The sequence below is a fragment of the Nanorana parkeri genome, unplaced genomic scaffold, assembly GCF_000935625.1.
Source record: "Nanorana parkeri isolate BGI_ZX_2015 unplaced genomic scaffold, ASM93562v1 scaffold360, whole genome shotgun sequence".
Lineage (NCBI taxonomy): Eukaryota > Metazoa > Chordata > Amphibia > Anura > Dicroglossidae > Nanorana > Nanorana parkeri.
The window spans coordinates 886,123-908,783 of record NW_017306628.1 but is presented as its reverse complement, the minus strand read 5'-3'; the positions used below and the strand labels follow the sequence as shown (position 1 = coordinate 908,783).

Genomic DNA, 22,661 nt, shown 5'->3' with positions numbered 1-22,661 from the left:
AGCCCAGCTATAAGCTATTGAAGTGCGATCTGCACTTCAATAGCTTATTTCCAGTGTAAAGGTGACACTTGGGGTCTTTTGGACCTCCAGCATCACCTTAAAGAGTACCTGTCACCACCATCTGCTATCACATGGGGGGGCTTGTAAGCCCCCCCATGTGATAGCAGTCAAAGTAAAGTAAAAGAAAACAAAAAACAGTTTTTAAAATCAAATCTAATAATAAAACATTTTTAAAAGTCCCCCGCGAGCACGCGCGTCGCCACGTAAACACGCGTCGGGTGCGCCTACGTATGAAAACGACGAACGCGCTACACATGTTGGGTATCGCCGCGCACGCCGGAGAGAGAGCAACAATTCTAGGGCCAGTATTTTGGGGTATCTCTAAATTGATGACCTGTGTGGGCTTTTAAAGCGTCTTCTGTGGACTTTTTGGGGTACTGCAGTTTTTCGCCGTTTCACGGACGCATGCAGTTTGTAAACTGGGCATGTTGGGTATCGTTTTACTCGTTGTAACCTCATCTTTTATATTTCATTTTAAAAATTGGTATTTTGTTGTGTTTTAGGGCATTTAATTAAATTTATCACAAAATTTTGGGGTTTAATAAGGAGTTGCGCTACTATTGCGCAACATAAAAATTTGCAACTACCACCATTTTATTCTACAGAGTCTTGGCATTCAGAAAATATATAATGTGTGGGGGTTTTAAGTAATTTTCAGGCCTAAAATAGGGAATATAACATGGGTGCAAAAAATGGGAAAAAAGGCCTCAGTCATGAAGGGGTTAAACATGATGAAAAAGTGGAGCTTGGTTGCATCGCCATCACGTGTTCCCAACATGTCTGTATCTAGACATAGAAGAGACGGTCCCGCTACATCACACAACCCCAGCTCGAACTATGGCCTGGTAATGAAGGGCTATATACAGGCTAGTACTCAAGTGGTTAAGGTGCAGCTTTGTAGATAAGACCACCAAAAGTTTTTTTTATAAATCTGAAAACGTGTTCTGCGGGTTGTATCATTAAAGTAGAGCTTCCCTGTCAGCCAATGGGAAAACTGCTTTAAGAGAATTTGGGTGGGCCTAAATTTGGACCAAAACGTGTGCCATCAGTTTGTATATTCTGTTACATAACCTCATTTGGTAGTGGTCAATATAGTTAAACTTAATTTTAAATGGAAGGGAATTTAAGCCGGAGATCTCATAAATGGGCACGTAGGTGGATGAAGTGCAGTGGTGTCCCATTTTGAATTAGCATGTGACTTAAGGTAACGTGTATTAATAGAAATACGGATGCAACTATTGCTAAACCCCTCCTGAAAATACCATCTGATTATCTTTGACATCGATATTTTGAATTGCAGACTGGTAACGGCATGCAGATTACAAATTCAGAACATCATAATGCCAATATTTTTTTGTATCAAGACAAGTAGATTGTCATGAGGGACAAGTAGATTGGGCTCCCGCTTTAGTCTTTGAACAAGTAGTTGTTTTTTTTTTACATTTCCACACCCCTGACCTATCATCTATGCCAGCAGTGGTGAACCTTGGCACTCCAGCTGAGCCAAAACTACAAATCCCAACATGCATCTGCCTCTGGGAGTTATGTCTGTTGCTGTCAGAGCCTTGCAATGCCTCATGGGACTTGTAGTTCCGAAACAGCTGGAGTGCCAAGGTTCGCCACCACTGATCTATGCCATCTCTGAACAAGCACCCAATGTGTGTTAAGCTGGCCATACACCTATAGATTATCTGCAGATTTTCTCTGGTCAGATGGAAAAAGTGCAACAGATTCCTCCATCTACACTTAACTGTGTGGGTGGAGGAATCTCCTGCTGGGCTAAGCTTCAGTATCTTGCCAGTCGGCCCCGCTGGCTCTCAAAATACCAGAACAATCCCTGCATCCAATCGGATTTTATTTTTGTCGGGGGGGCTTTGGGGTAGTATTAGGGGTCTAAATAGACCCCTAATATTTCCCTTTTAAAATAGAAAAAAATTGAGAACACAGCCCTCAATCTCTTTTTCTGCAGTCCCTGTTAGGAATAAAGCAGTAAGGGTGCACTAACTTTTCAGCCAAATTTTTGTCCCTTTGTTTTGCCCAAAATACCATTTTCAGTTGAAATGTTTTGGCACATCCTTAGTAATGTCCATGATGTCTGCATGGCAGCAGAAAAACCCCATATATAATTCCTCCTCTACTTTGCTAAATGCCAAGTCGTCTTGGACTTTGCATGCGGTATAACATATGGCTGAGAAATCCCAGGAGCATGTTAGCCTGCATACGTAAACTGCGGTTCACACCCAACTATGGCGTGTTTTCTGTTGTCAGTGGCTGGCTGCTAGTTAGACTGATGACTTCGGTATTATTTTGCTCAGAGCTGGTCAAAAGAGAGAGAGAGCAAAAATATAATACATTTTCAATAAAATAACTTCATCAATGTCTTTATATGTTAAACAGTGCTGCTGGCTAACAGCAGTGCCCTTCAGCAACACAGGATTTTGGAGGGTTAGAGGGTGCTCATTTGCACATAAATAGCCATTAACAGATGAATTCCCAGAGGTCCTGAGTTGCATGTTAGCAGTTCTGACCTACTTAGCTAGTTTAAATTTGTTTTACGGAATTATTATAATTCCATGCCTGGTACTTAAACTTTGTGATTAATGCAAGCTTCACAAAACAATTAAAGCTTAATTATACAATTTTCTGTGTTCCTGTAGCATTTTTCTGATCTCATGGAACAGGGTCTGGCAAATATTAAAGGAATTAGGACACCGATAACCCAATGCTTTTTGCTCTGTATTGACTGTATGAAACAAAAGTAGAAAGAACAATGTATCCTGTGGTTTTTTGTTTTTTTAAATACCTTTTTGTAGAGATGTAATATTATTTGTATGTTTTTGTGTTCTTTTCCAATTAAAAAAGGCATATTATATTAGCAATTTATTATATTAAAACAGCTTTATGCTATATTGCCTTGCACGTCTTTTACATTTTGAGTACACTGTTACAAAGAACTTTTTGTATTGGTTATAACCATTTGTTTCTACTTTTGAAGAAAATATCTGTTATACATACTGTACATAAGGGCATTCTCTTTAAAGTGAAAGGGAGTCCTTCCGCTTGTGTTACCCTGCACATTTCAGCAATTGATCAACCTCTAAAATGCACTGGTTCTAGGGTAGAAGATTGTTTCTCAGATCCCATCTTTGATGGTCACATCATTGATGTTTCAGCGTATTATTCACGGGTGAAATCACTAGTGTGCTTCTTTCAAGACGTTTCTCGTTGACATGACCGTACTTGGCATTGGCATGGCCATACTTCTGCCTGGAATACATGCACTGCTGGCAGTCACTGAGGACCAGAGTTGGGTGTTTTGTTGTAGTCGGGTAATTGAAAGATATTTGACTGAATAGGTTACTCTGTCAAATAGATGCAATAGTGTAAAAGTGTTTGGTTCAGTGGAACTGCACAATACAGTATGTGGTTCAACAGTGAAGAACATTATGTAGAAATCAGGGCTAAATCTCAGGAGCCAGTTATCTAATGCTATCTAAAAATTACAGTTGGCTCTCAACTTTTGAGGTTTTTGTTAGTTGCTGCCAGTAGAACTGGCTCCGAAAAAGAAAAAAAAAAGATTCCATAGTAATTTTTCCATCCCTGGTGAAAGTAGTTAGAACCCTTAAAATAACACCCTTTAACGTCAACTTTGTGCTCATATATAGGCATGGGTGTATCTACTGCATAGGCATGGGTGTATCTCCTAGGGCGGCACTTTCCAGGGGGGGCGCCAAAAAATGCTGCCCCCAAACCAGTCAGATAAGCAAAAAAAAACAAATATGATAAATTATTCATAAATTACTGCCAGTACTCCTGGACCTGGTGCTTCTTTTACTGGGGGGCCAATGTGTCAACCTATGCCGCCTACTCCTACATATATGCGGGCTGCAGCTCCTTCCTCTTCCTGGTCAACATGCTGTGCAATGTATTGGCGTGTGTGACTTTCATCCGGATGCACTGGAAGTTCATGTGCCGGACCTCCCTGGGAAACCGTCACCCAAATCTCTGACTTCAGGCAGCGGAGGAGCTTCCGCAGGACATCAGGGCTGAAATCCAGATGGTCATCGTGCTCATTGGAACCTCCGTGTTAGTGAGTCCAGGGAAGTGCAGCCTATAGAGGGCCCAGCAAATTAAGACATAAGATCGGTGTTGCAGCTGCATAACTAGAGACTAGCACACCATGGCAGCGCAGGAGCGAATGGTTATTGTAGCTGCAGAACTAGGGAGCTCATCAAGCCAGGAGTGGAGAAGTAGGCTATTGCAAAGGTAGAACTAGAGCGTCACGCTACGTTGATAGCGCAACCTGTCAGAATCTAGATACACGGTGCGCGCTGCATCCTGCGACTTGACAGGTTATGCAAAATGTAGCAGCTATTCTTGATGGTATGGTGGATGGAACCCTGATAAATTAAGTAGACCCTGCATTTTTACTGCAAACGGCAAAACACACAGTCTTGTCTGCTAAAGGATTTGTAATTCTGTCCATCATTCAAACACCTCTGCTAGACGGCACAGCCAGAAAAGTGACACTATTTTTTTCTGTTAGATTTAAGAGATTGACATCTACCTGCCTGCAGCTTACTGTTTGAACAAGGGACAGCATTTCTGCTCTCTCTGTTCTCCTCTCCTGTCGGCAGGTGCCCCACTGTCAGCAGATATGTAGGCAACAGACCCTGATCGGCATCTAGTGCGGTACCTTTCTCTTCCAGTCTTAAGTGCTGCTGTGCAAGGGATTACAGGAGACTGAGATCAAGACGGATTTGGGTATTTGTGCGAATTATGTTAAAATACTGTACATTAAATTATTACATTATGGATATTATTTTTAACCAATTGAGTCCCCAAGCCTTTTTCTCCCTTGAGTCTAATTTTGTTTTTCTATTTCTGCAATGTCTCAGTTCTGCACATTATACCTTTTAGCCCAGTAGTCTACCCTAATGTTTTATATTTTGTTTTGGTTCGGGACAGATGGGGCCCTGTTTGGTTGCAAATGTGGATACATATGTTATTTTCTCTTACTCCTTCTTCTTTTTTTTTTTTTTTTTTTTTTTTTTTTTTTATAATCTGGAAAAAATGGATTTTCCTGTCATTTTTCTTTCACGTTCTCAAACAATTCATCCCCACACAGCTACCTCCTCATGTATCACTTGCCCCTCCCTTTTAGATTGGAAGCACTCATGGGCAGGGCCCTTCTTACAGTCTTGTATTGTAATGTCTTCCTTATATTGTGTAAAGCGCTACGCAAACTGTTGGTGCTATATAAATCCTGTATAAGAATAATAGGCTATCAGACAGTTCAACATGCTATATATGTACAGTATACCCCCTTTTTAATTTCCAAATGTAAAACTGATGCTACATGAATTGAGATAAGATTTGCACTCTGTCTTCTATTTCATTTACTACATGTAATTTTTTGTCTTTTTTATTTTAGGGGTTGTCCTTTTAATTTGTACACATTAGTGCATTGTATGTTGTTGCCTTTATTTAAATTATAGGAATAACCTGAAAAGCCAGCAATCCCTTGTAGTCAATGATAATTTTGTTTATTGTCGTCATTTCTCTTCTAAAAATGTATTTTATTTTTTTTGCTGCCTTTTTTAGGAATTTGAAAATGAGACAGCTAGACCAATTGTGTGACCTAGCGGAGTGTGCTTGCAGTTTCATGTACTGTAGCCCATCAAAATAAGGCTAATGAATTCATAAATTCATTGATTGTACTGGCTTTTGGAAGATTATGTGTAGACAGCTCTGGGGGTGGGAGGGGTGTATTTGTGGGATGACTGCCACATAGATGCAGCAGTGGTATTGCTTTGATCCTGCAGAATGAAAGGATGGGGGATCAGCTCAGGTCTAAATGAGATTACAGCTGGTTTGACTGCTTATCTGGTCTAATGCCAACTAGTGTGGCTTTGCACCTCCTGTGGGGCTTACAACAGAGACTGTTTATCAAGGATCATCAATTTACTCGGCACAAGACCGTATAGGAGCCAAAGCAACGGGTACTGCAGACAGTGTGTCATTAGTTGTTTTTACATTTTCAGAGATGTTTGAGGCAAACAAATGATAAAGAAGATGGTACAGTTTTTTAGTTTGTGATAAAATTGGATTAACCGGTGCATTCTGCCAGAAACTGTAGGCAGGCTTCTTGGTAGGGATGCACCGATATTTTTTGTTTCCCGGTACTAGTCAATACCGAGTACCGGTGCCGTGTGCCCCGATTATCAGTAAGTCAAGTGGCGGATCATGACGAGTGGTCCGGCTTCCTGATTGCCTGGGAAGCCGGTGTTCTGTGGAAAGGATGCCTGGCTTCCTGACCATCAGTAGGCCGGGAGGCGGGTCATAACCCACCACCCGGCTTCCTGATTGGAAAAGAAGCCGCCTCCATGCTCCCTCGGCACTGCCTGTCAGTTCCAGTATCAGAGCATTACGAGTACTCACCCAAATACTCTGTATCTGTGCCGATACTAGTATCAGTGCATCCTTACTACTCGGTGACTTGCATCTTACCCCAGTGATGACTGTATTGAGCTTGGTACTTAATGGAGTGCTGCCTGTACCAGGATCTACTAGTAAAATGCACTTGCAGCTTGGCAAAACACTGTGCAGAATGTATCTGTAACTTCACAATATGCCACGTTAAAATATTGCCATATGGAAATTCCTAGGACCACACAGGCAGATGTCCAGCATGTTACTGAACCTACAGACATATACCCAATACTGAAACAGGGTTTTTTCGTTTTGTAAAGAAGAAATACAGGGAGATTTAACAAAAGACAAAAATCTGTACTTTGTACTAAAATATAAAGTACATTTGTCATTATATAAGTAGTATTAAACTCTATCTATAGAGACTGAGGAGCAGGGGAGTGTTTTGCCTTGCTGTGCCTGTGTATTTGTGGGGACCCACATAGCTTGCTAACACGCACGCAAGCCCACACACGTGTGGTTTGATAGGACCCTGCAAGGGAAAGGAGCCACCCTAACAGAATATCGGGGCCAGTGCTCAGGAAACAAGCTGATTCTGCAGGAAGCCAAAACATTTAACCATCAAGGAGCAGCATCCATTGTAAGTGATTTGATCAGCATTTGAAATAGATTAAAAGAGAAACATTGCCCATATTTTTTAAAATAAAAGCACCTTTAGAAATGTTTATACTTGTAGGTAATTGCCAGCTTTCTATTCTTTGCATACCTTATTTCTCTTTTTCTTCCCCATTCTTCTCACAGTGGCCATTTTTATTAAGGGCAGGTTACTATATCTGCTCTCTTTCCTGCAACTCTGGCACATGTGATTAGGAAAACATGCCTTTCCCTGAGATCTTATGAGATTTCCCAGCAATGCTCTGCTGATGTAACTTTCCCTGGATGCAACACTCGGGCACAATTCTATCAGTAATGCCCAAGAGGACCAGAAAGTAGATGAATGAAACATATGTTTGTTTAGCTAATGAATGTAAGATGATTTCATATCTGGAGAAGAGGCGATTAAGGGGTGACATGATCACTATGTATAAATACATAAATGGTCTATATAGTGAGCTTGGTGCCTTAATTATTTACTTTAAGGTCACTGCAAAGGACAAGGGGGCACTCTTTGCGTCTGGAGGAAAAGAGATTTAACCTTTGCATGTGGAAAGAATTCTTCACAGTTAGAGCTGTTAAAATGTGGAACAGGCTCCCCCAGGAGCTAGTTCTAGCTAGCTCGGTTAATTGTTTAAAAAAAAAAAATCTGGATGTATTCCTAAATGCACAGAATATTAATGGATATTGGGTTCTTATAGGTATATTAGGCATCGAAGATTGTTGATCCAGTTAATATCAGATTGCCTTATGGGATCAGGAAGGATTTTTTTCCCTGTTGGAGCAAATTGAAATCAGGGGTTTTTTTTGCCTTCCTCTGGAGAAACAGAGGGCATAGTGTTCTGTTTAGGCTTTGTTTTTTTCTTTTCATATCTCTATAGGTTGGACTCGATGGACATGTGTCTTTTTTTCAACTTAACTATGTATGCTGATGTGATTTTTAGTGATAGGGGTAAAGGTCCAATTTAAAAACCTTTTGACTTTAATTTCACTTTAAGTATAAAGACTGGTATGATATTCTTGTCTATATAAAATCAAAATTGTATTGTTCCTCATACTCCATAAAAACGAAAATAATAGATCTCCCTGAAACAAGAAAATAATCCAGCGTCCAAAATCTCAACAACCTTGGAGGAAGGATAAAATAGATCCAATATACTGCTTTTAAGAACGGAGGCCATGTTATATATCGAGATAGCCTACATAGATGACCCATATGTTGCTTTGAACAACAAGAATTGCAAAATGTTTTTTATGTGCACAGATGCTTTGGGCTGATTTTGGTCTTGTATAGCCTACAATATGCGGATGGCGCTTTGAGCAAATTGCTACAGGTTCTAATTGTACAGCTTATTTATAACCTTTTTGTTATATATAGTTGTTCCAATATAGGTATTGAGATTTGCTGGGTTCTTTTCCCATTTTGGGGAGACCCATATCTGTTTTTTGAGTCCATGTGGAAACGATAACATTTTGATTTTATTTCTTGATGGCACTATCATACATTTATTTATACTAATACCCTCCTGCAACACTTGTGCGAGAAATAAGCATTGGTCTAATCCATTACACTTGTCTAATTAATAGAGACTGAGCCTGTCTATTTATCCCCTATTTTTGTATTTTATTTTGGCTTCCTAAAATCCCTAGGAAGTCAGACAACAGACCGGCAGAGGAAAGTACAGCACTGTGGGCCAGTCTGAATCGAATGCATTGTACTGTGCTGTCCGTTCACTAACAATGGGAGCTTGCTGAAGGAGAAGCGATACTCATCAATGTGTTGATAATACTTAGGGTCAGGGACCAAGCTGTGTAACTTTATAAGAAACTGAGCCCTGGAAGCCGTGTCCAAAAATGAGAGGCAGAAAGCAAAGGAATAGTCACCACTATTGCTTGTGGTCTCCCAGCAGCTGATCTTTCTCCATTACTCACTTACCCTTCCCTGTTAAGTACTTCTGTTCTCTGTATGGAGGTGGTTATCTTGTTAGAGGCAGCACAGTAGTGGCATCTCCAAATATCTTGAATAGTGGTCAGAGGTAGCATAGTCTTAGATTTCACACTGCAGATATACTGCTTTGAGTCTGTAGGACTCGGCTCCCTATCATACCAGGAAGTACACTGCTAATTTTTATTTCTAGCCGTTTCCTGCAGCATAACCAAACTTCACTTTTTGGGTTCAGTTCCACTTTACTGCTTTTGAATAAAGTGAGTTCTCCAACCACGCTATGCTGTCTGGCTTTCCAGATGGAAGTACAAATGAATGGATAGAATATTTTAACAGTGTATTGATCTGTTTACATGGAGTTCAGCTTGAAAGTGACACTAAACTTAGCAGTTAAATCCTAAAAATGCATTCAAGTACCTTTTAACTATCAACAAAATTGTAGCTCATTTATGTATCACTCGGCTGTAGATCCTTTAAATCATCTCTGAATTGGTGCTGACATTGTCCTTCCTTCTGGAGGGTGGCTACTTCTGTTCTCCCCATGGTTCCTGTGTGTGTTGTAAATTAGCCATCACTCCAAGCTCACACTCCTGTGATGGACTGCAATCTCATGTTTAGTTTACTCTACTGCAGGGGCGCCCACATAGAGGCAAGAAAAAAACAATGCCCCCCCCCCAACAGGCGTGTGATGTCACTCAGCGCCCTGCCTCCAGGATTTATTTATTTGTATTTCTTTTTAATTCTATTTCTAAAATAGAAAAAGAAATTGAGGACACAAAGTCCTCAATCTCTTTTTCTGCAGCCTCTTCTAAATGAATGGAAAGCACAGAGCTTCCCATTCATTTAGAAAATATTTTACTATCATCCAGTTTCTGAATGGGGAAAGGCCTCTGTACAGAGTGCTGCTCCCCATTGAGAAACTCATGAATGAGCAGGAAGTGATGTGATGGTGAGAGCAAGCCCCTCTGCCTTTGTTGCCGAGGCAAGAATGATATAGCCCCCAGCCTCCTGGGATACTCCTTTCAGGCTTTAAGTCAGTCTACACAAATTGTACATGCACTGTGGCATGTCATTAAGGGGCAATTGTGTCTTCCAGGTTCTTACAGCCAACCCTCAATGACACACTGCTGTGCTTGCGCATCATCAGGGGTCAGCTGCAGCAACCTGGAAGAGACTTGACAGCTCCTGATGGCATAAGCAAAGAAGATGGTGCCATGGTACCCAATGATATGTTGGGGATTAGAGCTGGATATGTGAGTGTTTTGAGGATAACCCAGCAAACAGGGTAAGAGAGGAATATTTCAAAAAAACAACATAGGGCGGTTACATTTTTTCAATACATGCAGTGTAACCCTGCTCATAGGGTAGCTACACCCCCTGACTCCTGGTTAGTGGGCATGCTAAAGCCGCTCTCTAAACAACAGGGCTTTTTTTTCTATGAAGCAAGTAGCAACCTCTTACCACAAAGAGCTCACAGCCTCATTTAAATATACAATAGTGAGGTATTTTACATATAATGTGTACGATTGAATACCGAAGGGTGCATTGGTGCAGTGCCAGTGAGCACACAAGTGGGCATTGATACAGTGGTGGTAGAGGGAGGTGTGCAGGTGCAGTGGGGATGGGGATCACCTGCGTGTGGGGGGGGGGGGGGGTATTCGTGTGAAATGGTGAACGTGGGCAAGGGAAGGTGTTTCCATGATGTGTTGGGGAGGGGTGCAGGTAGAATGGGGTCAAAGTGGGAGGTGCGAGTAAGAGATGTGGTGGTGAAGAGGGGGAGTGCATGCACAATAATAATGAGGGTACTGTGGAGGCCTGGTGGTAAGGTAGTGGGAGCAGGAACATGGGCACAAGTTGGAGGCAGGGGTGAGAGGAGAATGCAATACAGGTCTGGTGGTGAAGGAGGGCGTGCAGGCACAGTAGTAACAAGGAGTTGGTACAGGCATGCTTGTGGGAGGGGACTTACATGCAGGCATGGTGGTGATTGGTGCCTTGCTCCAGATGTTACCAGCAATCCACTCTGTCATCGTTGTACCGGGAGTGGTTAGAGCTGTCGGGCCGGAGCTAAAGCCAGGCAGTTAGGAGGTCATGTGACCCGAGCGGCTCTACAGAAAAGCATCTTAAATTCTAAAATGATGTTAGCTATTGGTCCTCAATGAAATGGCGATGCTACCACACATGCATAGTTGTGTCTTTGGAATAACCAAAAATGGTGCCAATGCCTGGTGCAGGCATGGTAAAGTTGCCACTTTAGTGGAGCTATGCCATGTACAACAGCAATTATGCTCCTCCTACAACCTGTGATGTGATGGGCCGCTAATGCTGGTGTTGTAAGCAAATATAGTGGCAAAAACCTACACATGCGCGGTAGCAATCTGAAAAGCAGTTTTGCTGACAATTACCCTGCATTGCATTTCAGAGTCACATTTTCCTTTTACATACAAATCATTTAGTTATGCCCATCTCTATTAACTTTTCTGTTTATGTTTTAAGCATACATTAAGCCTTTGCCATTTTACCTGTGGTCTCAGTTTTTTCCCATGTCAAGTTTTCAGGGGCATGTTTGACAGAATGCAAATAGCGATGCCTATTATCCAGTGCATTCTTATAAATAAAACCTCAGAATATGGAATGTACACCCACCTAACTGCAGTATAATTGCTGCTGTTCTTGAACCAGTGACAAGCTTTTAGAGTCTGCACTTATATGAAATCCTCTTGAATGTAATCTAAATCATATGGTTAAACCTAAATAAATGTAAGGTGCTTAAGATAACAATGTTTTAAAGGGGGGAAAAAAGTATAAAGTTAGGTAATCATGTAGATCACAGTATTTAAATGCGCTGTGTTGGTATTTTGGTTCATTCTTGTATCATACTTTCTCATTTGGAGCTTCTTCACAGCCCCCTGTGTGCTGCTGCCTCTCCTCTACAATCCTACCTATGTCATTTACCATGATACAGCTCTCAACTTGCAGGAAATGACAGACCTAACCTGTTTAGTTTGACCTGAAGTGTATTCATTTCTGAAGGCCCAGTGCAGCTTACTAAAACCTGAACGGATAGTGGACAAAAAGAAGAGCAAAACCATGATGCATAGCATAGGCAGGCCAGTGGTCACTAAACCTGGTGTCTGTAGTTGTCAGGCCCTGTAAATACTGGAAGAACAGAGTGCTCTTGCTCCAGATGTTTACAGCACCCTTGAGTGAGCTGGTTTTAGAACAAAAGAGTAAAATATGGGATGGCGCAAAAACAGCAATTTCCAGCTATCCTGTTAAGAATATTAGGATTGATAAATAACAACAAATTTAAATAAATGATGTATTTGTTTGTTTTTGCCTAACAGTATATAAATAAATAATTACTCATGTAAATTTAGAATTTATAAGAAATGCAGTGTGCGCTAATAAGTTAAATATTCTTGAATTTTTCATGTTTTTTTTTATAAGATTTGGCGAGTAGCTTATCAAGCATAATGCTTACTAGAGGAAGTTGATTTGATACAAGGCTTTTAATTGGCCGGGAGAACTGTGGCAACCAAGGAAAAGAACACCTGCCCTGTGCCTTGATTTCCTTCATATCATTGCTAATTAGGTGTCATAGCACTTCTAAGCCACCTTTTATCATAAACTTCACATGAAATAAAAAGGCACCACATTATTCTACCTTTTGAATATTACCCTGCGCATAAAGACAGGGATGCAGCATGCCAGCAGAAAGTATTGACGAGGTTGGATGATTGTCATTGAACATTGTGATGCTACTGCACCTGTGCTGTCATTTCAGACCCAACAATAATACAAAGTGTTCTAAACTAATGCTTTGTGTTTAGGTCTTAGGGCTCCTCCAGCCAAGTGTAAGAAAAATACTTGGAGGGTTTTTTGATGATTATGGTTTTATGATCTTATGTTGTGAAAGAGTAGCGGAACACACATACTTGGCCTGTGTGGCTCTATTTCTGTTTGTAACATGCAATGTTCTACTTTAAACTTATGTCTGTTTTAAAATTCAATAAACATTTTTGTGAGCGAAAAATACTATGAGGTGAATTTATCGAAACTGGAGCAGACAGAATTTGGAGCAGTTGCCCGTAGTAACCAGCTTCTATCTTTCGTTTTCATAGCTTAACCGAACAAACTAAAAAAAAGAAGCTGGTTACTATGGGCAACTGATCCAGATTCTGACTACTCCAATTTTGATAAATTCCCCCTATTTGTTTAATATAAGTCAACATGCATAAAACAAATTATATATGTATAACCAGGGCTTGAAAAATCCGCTCATCCTCTCGTTTGTGATGAGAGGACCCCGGAGGCATGCGAGTAGCTTCCTGGCCGGCCGTTGTAATTAAATCGCCGGGAGCTTTACATTCAAGCGATCGGGCGTCTTAAGAGACGCCTGATCGTTTGTATTAGCTGCGGTACTTTTTTCATTATATAGTAAAAAATTAAAACCCCAGTGGTGATTATATACCACCAAAAGAAAGCTCTATGAACCCAAGAAATGTTAACATAAATTGCAAGGCTATAGTCCGGTCATGCTGACTGGTGAGACACCCTAAACATTTTCAAGCCTTCTGTATAACATATTATTTCTTTATAAAGTGAACATGTACCCAGACATTACATTATTCACATATTAAGCAGTAGAAGCTTAAACCAAGCCATCTCTGACTTTTTTAGCTGCTTGTAATGTGATGTCATTTATTTTCAAAGTTCACCACAACGACAAGAAAACATCTCTAAAGTTGTGACTGAGCATTTCTAACAGTTTAGAAACACCTACTATATCTTTAATTATGAATGAATGGGAATTCATAATTGTGGTTATAGTAAACACACAATGTTCTCATGTTATCAATGAACAGGAACACTCAGTATAAAGGATTCCTGTTCATTGATAACGGGGGATACAGAGCATAGAGAAGCTTAGATTTTTAGATTGTAAGCTCTCGTGTGCAGAGCCCTCCTTACCATCTTGTCTTGACTTTTATTGTAACTGCGCTGCGATTTACAATACAGGTATTCCTCACTTAACGACCGAGTTCCGTTCCTACGACCAGGTCGTTAAACGGATTGGTCGTTAAGTGAGGAACTCTATACAGTACTGTACTGCATTAGTACAGTACTGTATAGCGTTGCCGATGTACAGTACCGAACAGTGTACTGTGCATCGGGCAATGAAAATACTTACCGGGACCCGCAGTAAAGATCGGAGGACACCACTTCCGCCGGCGACGCGGCGCGCTGACGCGCAAGGTCAGAGGTCGATCGGCAGTCCGTCGTAAGTGCGAGTGGTCGCAAAACAGGTAAGTCGGTAAGTGAGGAACATCTGTACAAGGAAGAATTTACAAACTGTTGACACTATATAAATCCTGTATAATAATGGTTTAGGAGCTTTGGATGTGCTTCTTATATAAAACATATTGTTGATGGTTTAAGCTGTTTTACTAACTGGTTCTTTTCCATTTGAAATGTATCACCACTTCTCAAAGTCTGTGACCGGTCCACAGACGCTGCAGATCAGCACCCCTTCCAGGATACCGGATGTTATCGGCTAATGTCAGTACCAGTATTACAGATGTTGAAACTTAACACTCGCCAGATATGAAAACTACATTGAATCCAGTTATGTGTTTATACGCTTTAATGTTTCAATGTATATACAAAACCTAAGTTTGTTTTGCTGCCTATGTCCTGTTAGGTAGATTTTCCTTTCCTTCATGTCCCCAACATGCAATGGGAAATGAGAGGAAATCTCTCCAAAGTGAGAAGACTTCCACTCTTAGACAGTCATCATTGGAACAGTTATCGACATTGGAAGATTTACTTTTCCCCTTGTTCTGGTGACAACTGTAAAGTTTTGGATCTCTCTATTTACCTCCATGACAAAGGTGCCCAGATCAAATAGATATTGAATCTAAGAGAGGACAAAGACGGCAATAAAATTGTTGCTGAAGTCATGGAATTAAAGCGAGGAGCGCCAGACTAGAAAAGGATATGAGCCCAAGATAATGAAATTGTTTGTAAATAGGTCATATAAAAACGGCCATCATTTTGGGGGCAATCTTTGTGGCTCAGCAGCTGTTACATCTGTTACTCCATGAGGAAAGTTTAATATAGATTCTAATATAGATCTGTGGGGTCAATGTTATTCTCTGCTGAGTCCTTTCAAGTTTTGATATTGTGTGGAGCCCTGATGAAGGGAGAGTGGTTTGGCCACTGCTTTCTGTGGCATTAAGGATTGTCTACTACAGCAGAGTAAATAGGACCTGTGACGCTCTGTGGCCAGACTGAAGACACTTGGTAAAAAAGGTGGTGCTCAAATGTGTTGAGGAGAGGGGGAGCCTGGAGTTGGGCCTTTAAAGGAGGGGTAAGCACAAGGATCGCTTTGGTTTGCTGCTACTCCACCGTCTAGTTACATACCAGGCTGTATTGTTTAAAGCTTTGGTTCTTAACTGGTGGGTTGTGACCCAAAAGTGCTTCGCGCCCCCCGTGTTCAATGGGTCGCCAAATGCCTTCCACTTTTCTAGATGAGACACTCCTCAGCCTCCCCATAGCGCAGCACCGTCGGTTCTCGTGCCAAGCAGACATTCAGAATATGCTGCTTGGCCCTGCGTGTCAGCTTGAGGTGGAGTGGGCTGGAAATATGGCCATAAGGGAGCTCCGTCCATATGTGTCCTGTAGAGGTGCCTGGACTGGAGTGACGTCAGATTCTGACTTCCATCACCTCTACAGGACACGCAAGGGAGCTGTACAAGCAATGCACATACGGATGGAGCTCTGTCACAGCACAACAGCCTACACCAGGGGTGCCCACAATTTTTTGTGTTTTTAAGATCTACTTTTCAAATGACAAGCTACATGAGATCTACCAACGAAAAAAATACCTCCCCCGCTCTCTCTCTCCTGGCTGTCTCTCCTCACTCTCCTGGCTGTCTGTCCTTGCTCTCTCTCCTGGCTGTCTGTCCTTGCTCTCTCTCCTGGCTGTCTGTCATTGCTCTCTCTCTCCTGGCTGTCTGTCCTTGCTCTCTCTCTCTCCTGGCTGTCCTTGCTCTCTCTCCTGACTCTTTCCTCGCTCTCCCTCTCCTGGCTGTTATTCTTAGTTTTCTCTCCTGGTTGTCTCTCTCCCCTGTGATGGCTGTCTCTCCTTGCTCTCTCCCCTGGCTGTCTCTCCTCTCTCTCTTCCTGGGCTGTCTCTCCTTGCTCTCTCTCCTGTGTGTCTCTCCCCGCTCTCTCTCCTGGCTCACCTTGCTGTATTTTGCAAACAGTGCAGTGCAACAGGCTGTTAACTAATATTCTTTGATGTAATACATAGCACTTCAACCACCAGTATCCACCAGAAAGGTTTCAGGGAGCTTGGCTCAGCAGACTCAGGCTAATAAGTAATCATGTGTGCACAGCTAAATAAATATACCAAAATGGAATAAAGGGGCCACCATTCACCCCTTTGTGATCTACCAGGATCAGCTTTGAGAGCTACTGGTAGATCATGATCTACCTAATGGGCACCTCTGGCCTACACTGTACCCCAAGCTGAGGGTCCGCTCCAGTTCTCATAAGATAGGGAGATGGATCTTAAAAAAAAAAAAAAATGTATATTGTTGTTTTAGAGTGTATATGTGTGTGTGAGAAAATGTCGTGAGTGTGTGAGATTGTGTCTGTGGGGTCCGTTCACACTAGTACAGTGCGCTAATCGCATAGTCCCATAAGATGAATGCACTGTACCATGCAATCTTACCTACTGCGGGTTCTGGTGTGGAAGATGTGTTGCATTGCCATTAATTTGAAAGACCCCCCCCCAACTGCTCCTCCCGCCCACAGTCCGATCGTCTGCACCCGAACGCCTGGTACTGCATTCCCGTGCATTCCATTGCAGTGCTCCTTGGGTCACGACTTAATGACAAAGGACAAATGTGGGTCCTGAGGTTACACAGCTTGAGAAATACTGTTTTATAGTATGCACATTTGTCATCTATGAAACCTAATGTATGTAAAATGTTATGGTGTGCATGTTCCCACATCAATACATATTTAGAGATATTTCATATTTTATGTAACTTTGCAGTGCAGCATGGGTTTTTTTGTTTTGTTTTTTTCTTGCCTGGGTTGGCATTATTTTCTATGCAGCTCTTGGACAAGAAGTCTACTGTGGGTAGCAAAGACACTGTCATTGCAATACAATCTTCTTTTGAATATCTTCATGTGTGATACTCTTATTGGTATATTATGTGTGAGCAAAGCTTTAGTATCTTCTAACTTCTTTTGTAGGTAGGGCTTGTGGCAAGTGTAAAGAAAACCTTGCGCTGTAGTGGCCTACCACTATACCTGCAGCAGCTTGTCAGCGCCTCATTCCGCACTGCAATCATTTGTATCCAGGCTTTGACTTTACAAGGCTGTTCATACAATTTAATAAAAGTAATGTAATAATTTGGACGTACTCACAGAATTGGGTTGACCAAAAGATAAATGGAAACAACAATGATGGCACGTTCCCCCAGATTGTTTTTAATAAGCATGTTATTTAGTTAATCAGCCTACCGCAGTAATGTTTTGAATCTGGCTCTGCCAGACAAATTTGTTAATGCCTTTTTCCCCTCCCCCCCTTTTCAGGGAACATTGATTCCCTGCAGACATATCTCTATTAAACCTCTAGAAAGTCACAACTTCCAAATTAGATTAAGTAGCGAGCACGGTACTAGAGGAATCAAAGAAAATTGAGTGTATTATTGAATTCATGCCACATTGTCTGCAGAAGGGAGATGCTTTGTATGGCTGCAACGTTTGTCCTTACTATACTAACAAAGATGTGGCCGCAGTCATGTAATATCATTTAGTAAAACGCATTAGGAAATCTGACGCATGTCCTGCTGAAGGAGACACGGCAATCTGTGTTACCTTTCTCTAGGAATTTAGGTATACAGCGTATCCTTGGAGTAGGCTTTTTTGTTTTTTATGTAATGTGTAGCTTTCCACTGTAAGGTTACCTATGCGTTTTAATATAATGCTTATACATTGCAAGAGAGGATGCAGCCATGTTCTGGGAAAATTGCTGCTAATGTGTGACAGCCTCATACATATTTGGTCTAAATACAAGTTAACATAAATGTAGAAGCTGGTTTATACTCTAACTTTTCTAAATAGATTTGCTTTTGTTTCATTTTCTGTAACGTTTTGAAATGAAATTGAAGCGTTTCACATATATTTTGCCTGCATTCTTCTTTTCCATTTCCTGAAGGGGGTTTAGTAAAATGTATGCATGTGATGGTTTTCATGCATTTCCTTGCAAATCTGTCTTGGGTACATTTTGTCAAAGCATAGTTAAAATGTGGGACTTTGCAAAAGCGCAATTCATGAAACCGCTGATAGCAAAACTGTATCAGGGGACACTATGCATCAGTTACATGTGTGCATGCAGGGGACACTATGCATCAGTTACATGTGTGCATGCAGGGGACACTATGCATCGCTTAAGTGTGTGCATGCAGGGGACACTACACATCAGTTACATGTGTGCATGCAGCAGACACTATGCATCAGTTACATGTGTGCATGCAGGGGCACTATGCATCGGTTACGTGTGTGCATGCAGGGGGCACTAGGCATCGGTTACTTGTGTGCATGCAGGGGGCACTAGGCATCGGTTACTTGTGTGCATGCAGGGGGCACTATGCATCGGTTACGCGTGTGCTTGAATACTTGAATAACTACAAAGGTATAGACAAAGAAAGCAGAAAATAATGTAGGAATTACATACGATACAAAATAATATTTAGGAATGAACAACAATGGAAGACATAAAGGGAATCATATCAATATCAATAGAGTAGTAATAGAGTAAACCATTGAACCAAAAATAGAGGGCATCGCTTAAATTCGACTCTTGGAATCAAAGCCCCAAACAAAAACAGGGATACAGGGATACTGCCCAATGAGAACAATATGTCGAGCAGGTTCAGGAAAAGTGGAATAGAGCATTAATAAGTACTAACTATATCGCACGGGATACACATAACCCATCAAATCCGTAGACGGTCTGGGTCAAAATTCAACGAACTATCAAAGGTGATCCAAGATTCCCAAATTTTCTCGAATTTAGTGTAGGAATCATCCAAGATAGCTGTCAATTGTTCAGTTATCAGCACACCTGTGACACATTTTTAAACCTCCACATAATTAAGTTTAGGGGATTTCCAGGATCTAGCAATTGTCTGTTTAGCAGCCATGAATATGTTGGAAATCAAGCATTGTTAATCCTTGTGCAAAACAGATACTCGAAGTATCCCTCTGTATCATGCGAAGTATATGGGAAGGGACCAATATTGGTAAGGCCCCGTTCACAATGAGCGATTTTATCGCGCGGTAATTCCTTTCCCGGCGGCAAAAGTCGCCGGGAGTCTGTTTAAACAGCCCCAATGCTGGCGACGTACGCCATACGTCGTCAGTCACGAAGGGGTTAATATCGCGCGATTTGCGAACCGCTCAATGTGAACGGGGCCTAAGACTCTGAATACATAAAGTAACTTAATAATACTATGTAACTATGTAACTTAGGAAGAAAGGACATTTTAATAGCATGAATTCGCCCTATCCAGGACACACGAAAATCTTTCCAAGAAATCAGGAGTTGTTTAAGTTGGCATATCAATATCGGGTAATTTGCTTGATAAAGTGTAGAATATAAGGGGGTGAGTTTTATTCCCAAATATTGAAGGGACGAAAACCATGGGAAAGAGTATTGTAGTTGTAACTGTGATTTCGTAGTCTCCTGTAGAGACACATTAATCGCTTGTGATTTATTTGGGTTAATTTGCAAGCCCGAGACTTCCGCAAATGTATCCAATTTTGTAACTTTCTCCTATTTTCAGTAAGATTCGTCCAGCCCTGGTATAAAGTATCCAACTATTATATTTAATGCATCTCCTTAATAGCCGACGATATGAAAGTTCTTGCTATATGAACTTTGGCCCACTTTTACTAGAGATTGACACTTGAATTCAGGCGTTTTTAGTGCTGTTATGATTTCTGTGTGATTTGGTATGTTAATAATAATAATAATAATAGGTTGTGTTTGAACAATACCTGATAGATACTTATCAATCTTAAAAGGAAGTCGCTGTTTTTTTGGTCTTTTAAATGTATCATAGGGAATACTGGATTGATGCATATAAATCTGCGAATGAAGTAGCTGGTTTGTTTTTTGAAATGCATTGGGATATTGTGTTCTTTTTCAGAAACATTCACAGTCGCGCAGCCCAAGGACATGGGAATGCAGGCGTCCAAGCACAGGCATTGTCAGTGGCAAAAGAGCGCCATCTAGCTGTCGCTTCTGCTCTCTGGAGAAATTTCTTCCCGTTCTTGAAGAGCTTGAGACTTTCCCAAACACCTCCCTCCCAGCTAGCTGACACGGCAGCAGGTCAGTGCTCTCCTCCACTTTTTTTCCTTTAAATCTCATGTCCTATTTTATATTTAATTTCTATTATAGATATATTTGAATGCATTTCATTCATTTCTCCAAAATATCTATCTTCACATAGTTTAGTATTTATCCGTGATTGTTTTTTTTCCTCTTCTGATCAGGCTACACACTTCTGGCTTTAGACATACCTGGTAGTGCCCCACCTGAGCTTCAGCCTCAGCCCTTTGTTTCAATGATGCAGCTATTTGGATGGGATGACATGATCACTACTCAGTTGGTGTCCCGCTATCTGAGCCATCTAATTGCAAATAGGTAAGATAACATTCAGGAAATTCTAATGTAATTGAAGGTATACATTTGCTTAACGGTCACTGAGGTTGAACGAAAAAAAAATGTAGTACATCTGCACTAACAGCATGCATGTATGAGTCTTCCGTTGTGCACATTGTATTCTGAAAGCAGCATCCGTCACTGTCAATACCTAAACAGTGCTTGCAGCAGATTGGCTGCTGTTCGTCTGATGATTTTTCCTTTGGCAAAAGTCAATTTAAAGATTGACTTCTGTCAAGGTGATAAGACTACCCAGGGATCGAATTTTGGCCAATTCTTGCTGAATCAGCTGAAATTCTCTCCATGCACCCAGATTTACTCTTCCAAAAATAGTTTGCTGTTTATTACATTGTAGTTTTGGGTAAAGTTCTCTGTTACATAAACCTGTAAATAGGCGCACTGTTTGCTAGTGCACGTATGTTAGACGTTCTGTCATAATAAATGTAATTAACAGTGCTCTTTTTGCATGACCACAAAACTGTGCTTCATCAGTCACAAAGCTCTTTCAAGTATGCTGGTCACTGTAGAAATGAGGATACCTTCTCTTCACAATTTATTTGAGTCATAGTAATACATTATAGTGGGCTCAAAGTCACAGCGATTGTCTCTAGAGGACAGACAGATTTGTCATCTTCCATCCAACATCTAAGGGCAGACTTTCTGCCAAATAGCAGAAAAAAACGCTCATTGTGATGAGGTTACTCTGTAGCTGTATGTTACCCACCACAACTATTTCTTTGGCCATTAAAGGAGAACTTTGAGGTGAGTGAAAATCACTCATTCTCATAGTTCGAGCCGGCGTGTGACAATGAAACTGTCACAGGTCGGCTCAATAGATCGGGAAGTCAGTGAACACATACCATCGCTCGCTCACTTCTCGATCATCTCCCTGCAGAGAGCGGTGGCTGTCAGTCACGGCTCCCTGCAGGGATTCCCCCCTCCCCTCTCTGATCCTACAGCACTCACTGGAGGAACAGACGGGGGAGGGGCGGATACAGCTGGCTCTGCCTCTAGATAGGCAGAGCCAGCTGTCACTCACGCAGCTAGGTGGATCTCGACAGTGATGTCAGGATCCGTCACGGTAGGAGGTTAGTATATATCCTCCCATGACCCCTAAGAGAACTATGGGGAAAACCACTTACCCCATTTTTCTCTTTTAAGGACTAAGACCTAAATGGCTCAATGTTTTTGGAAAAAATTGTCAAAATACATTTCTTGAAATAAGGTGTATTAGCACATGAATCACAACCTACAGTTACCTTATGGTAAACGGTCTGCAGGGCACAGTCTGTATAGAGGTGCCCGCTCATAGTGATGACTTTAATAACATCTATGGTGACAGGCTTTTGTTCACTTTTAAGTGAGTTTTGCATAGCTATGAGAATGCAAAATCCACTTGAGGCAGGTCAAATGCAGTTCAGAAGACGGCCACATGCACTTGTCATTGAATTTTGAATGGTCTCGGAAACATGTCAAATGGATGCTGTTGTCACAGGCTCTAAAAGACATAACTAGTGTGCCTGTGGTCCCTTTTTTTGGTAACTCACACACTCCTCTTTGTTTAAGCAAATACATTGTTGTATCGCCACTTGCAAAATGGTTCTCCGTCTGTTGTGAACTACAAATTCAAGAATGTCCCACCAGGCAGACCCTGACGACATGTGCTGTGACTTGAAGTTCCACAACCGCTGGAAGGCCACACATTGCACACTTCTGCTGTAATGTGTTCCAATGTGGTGACAGCTTTGAAAGATAGCGCATTCAGCCATTTATATCATCACACCTAGGAGAAATTAAACTTCTGTAATGCTCATTAAGCAATTA

General features: G+C 41.4%; 1 protein-coding gene across 1 annotated transcript in view; it reads left to right on the top strand.

Annotated features, from left to right (window-relative positions):
• The window catches only part of MMS22L (MMS22 like, DNA repair protein), a 64,892-nt gene that overhangs the window by 30,365 nt on the left and 11,866 nt on the right, over positions 1-22,661 (top strand). The window contains exons 14-15 of the mRNA XM_018558803.1: positions 20,323-20,504; positions 20,669-20,819. Coding sequence (XP_018414305.1) covers positions 20,323-20,504; positions 20,669-20,819 — 333 coding nt within the window. The remainder of the gene's footprint in view (positions 1-20,322; positions 20,505-20,668; positions 20,820-22,661) is intronic.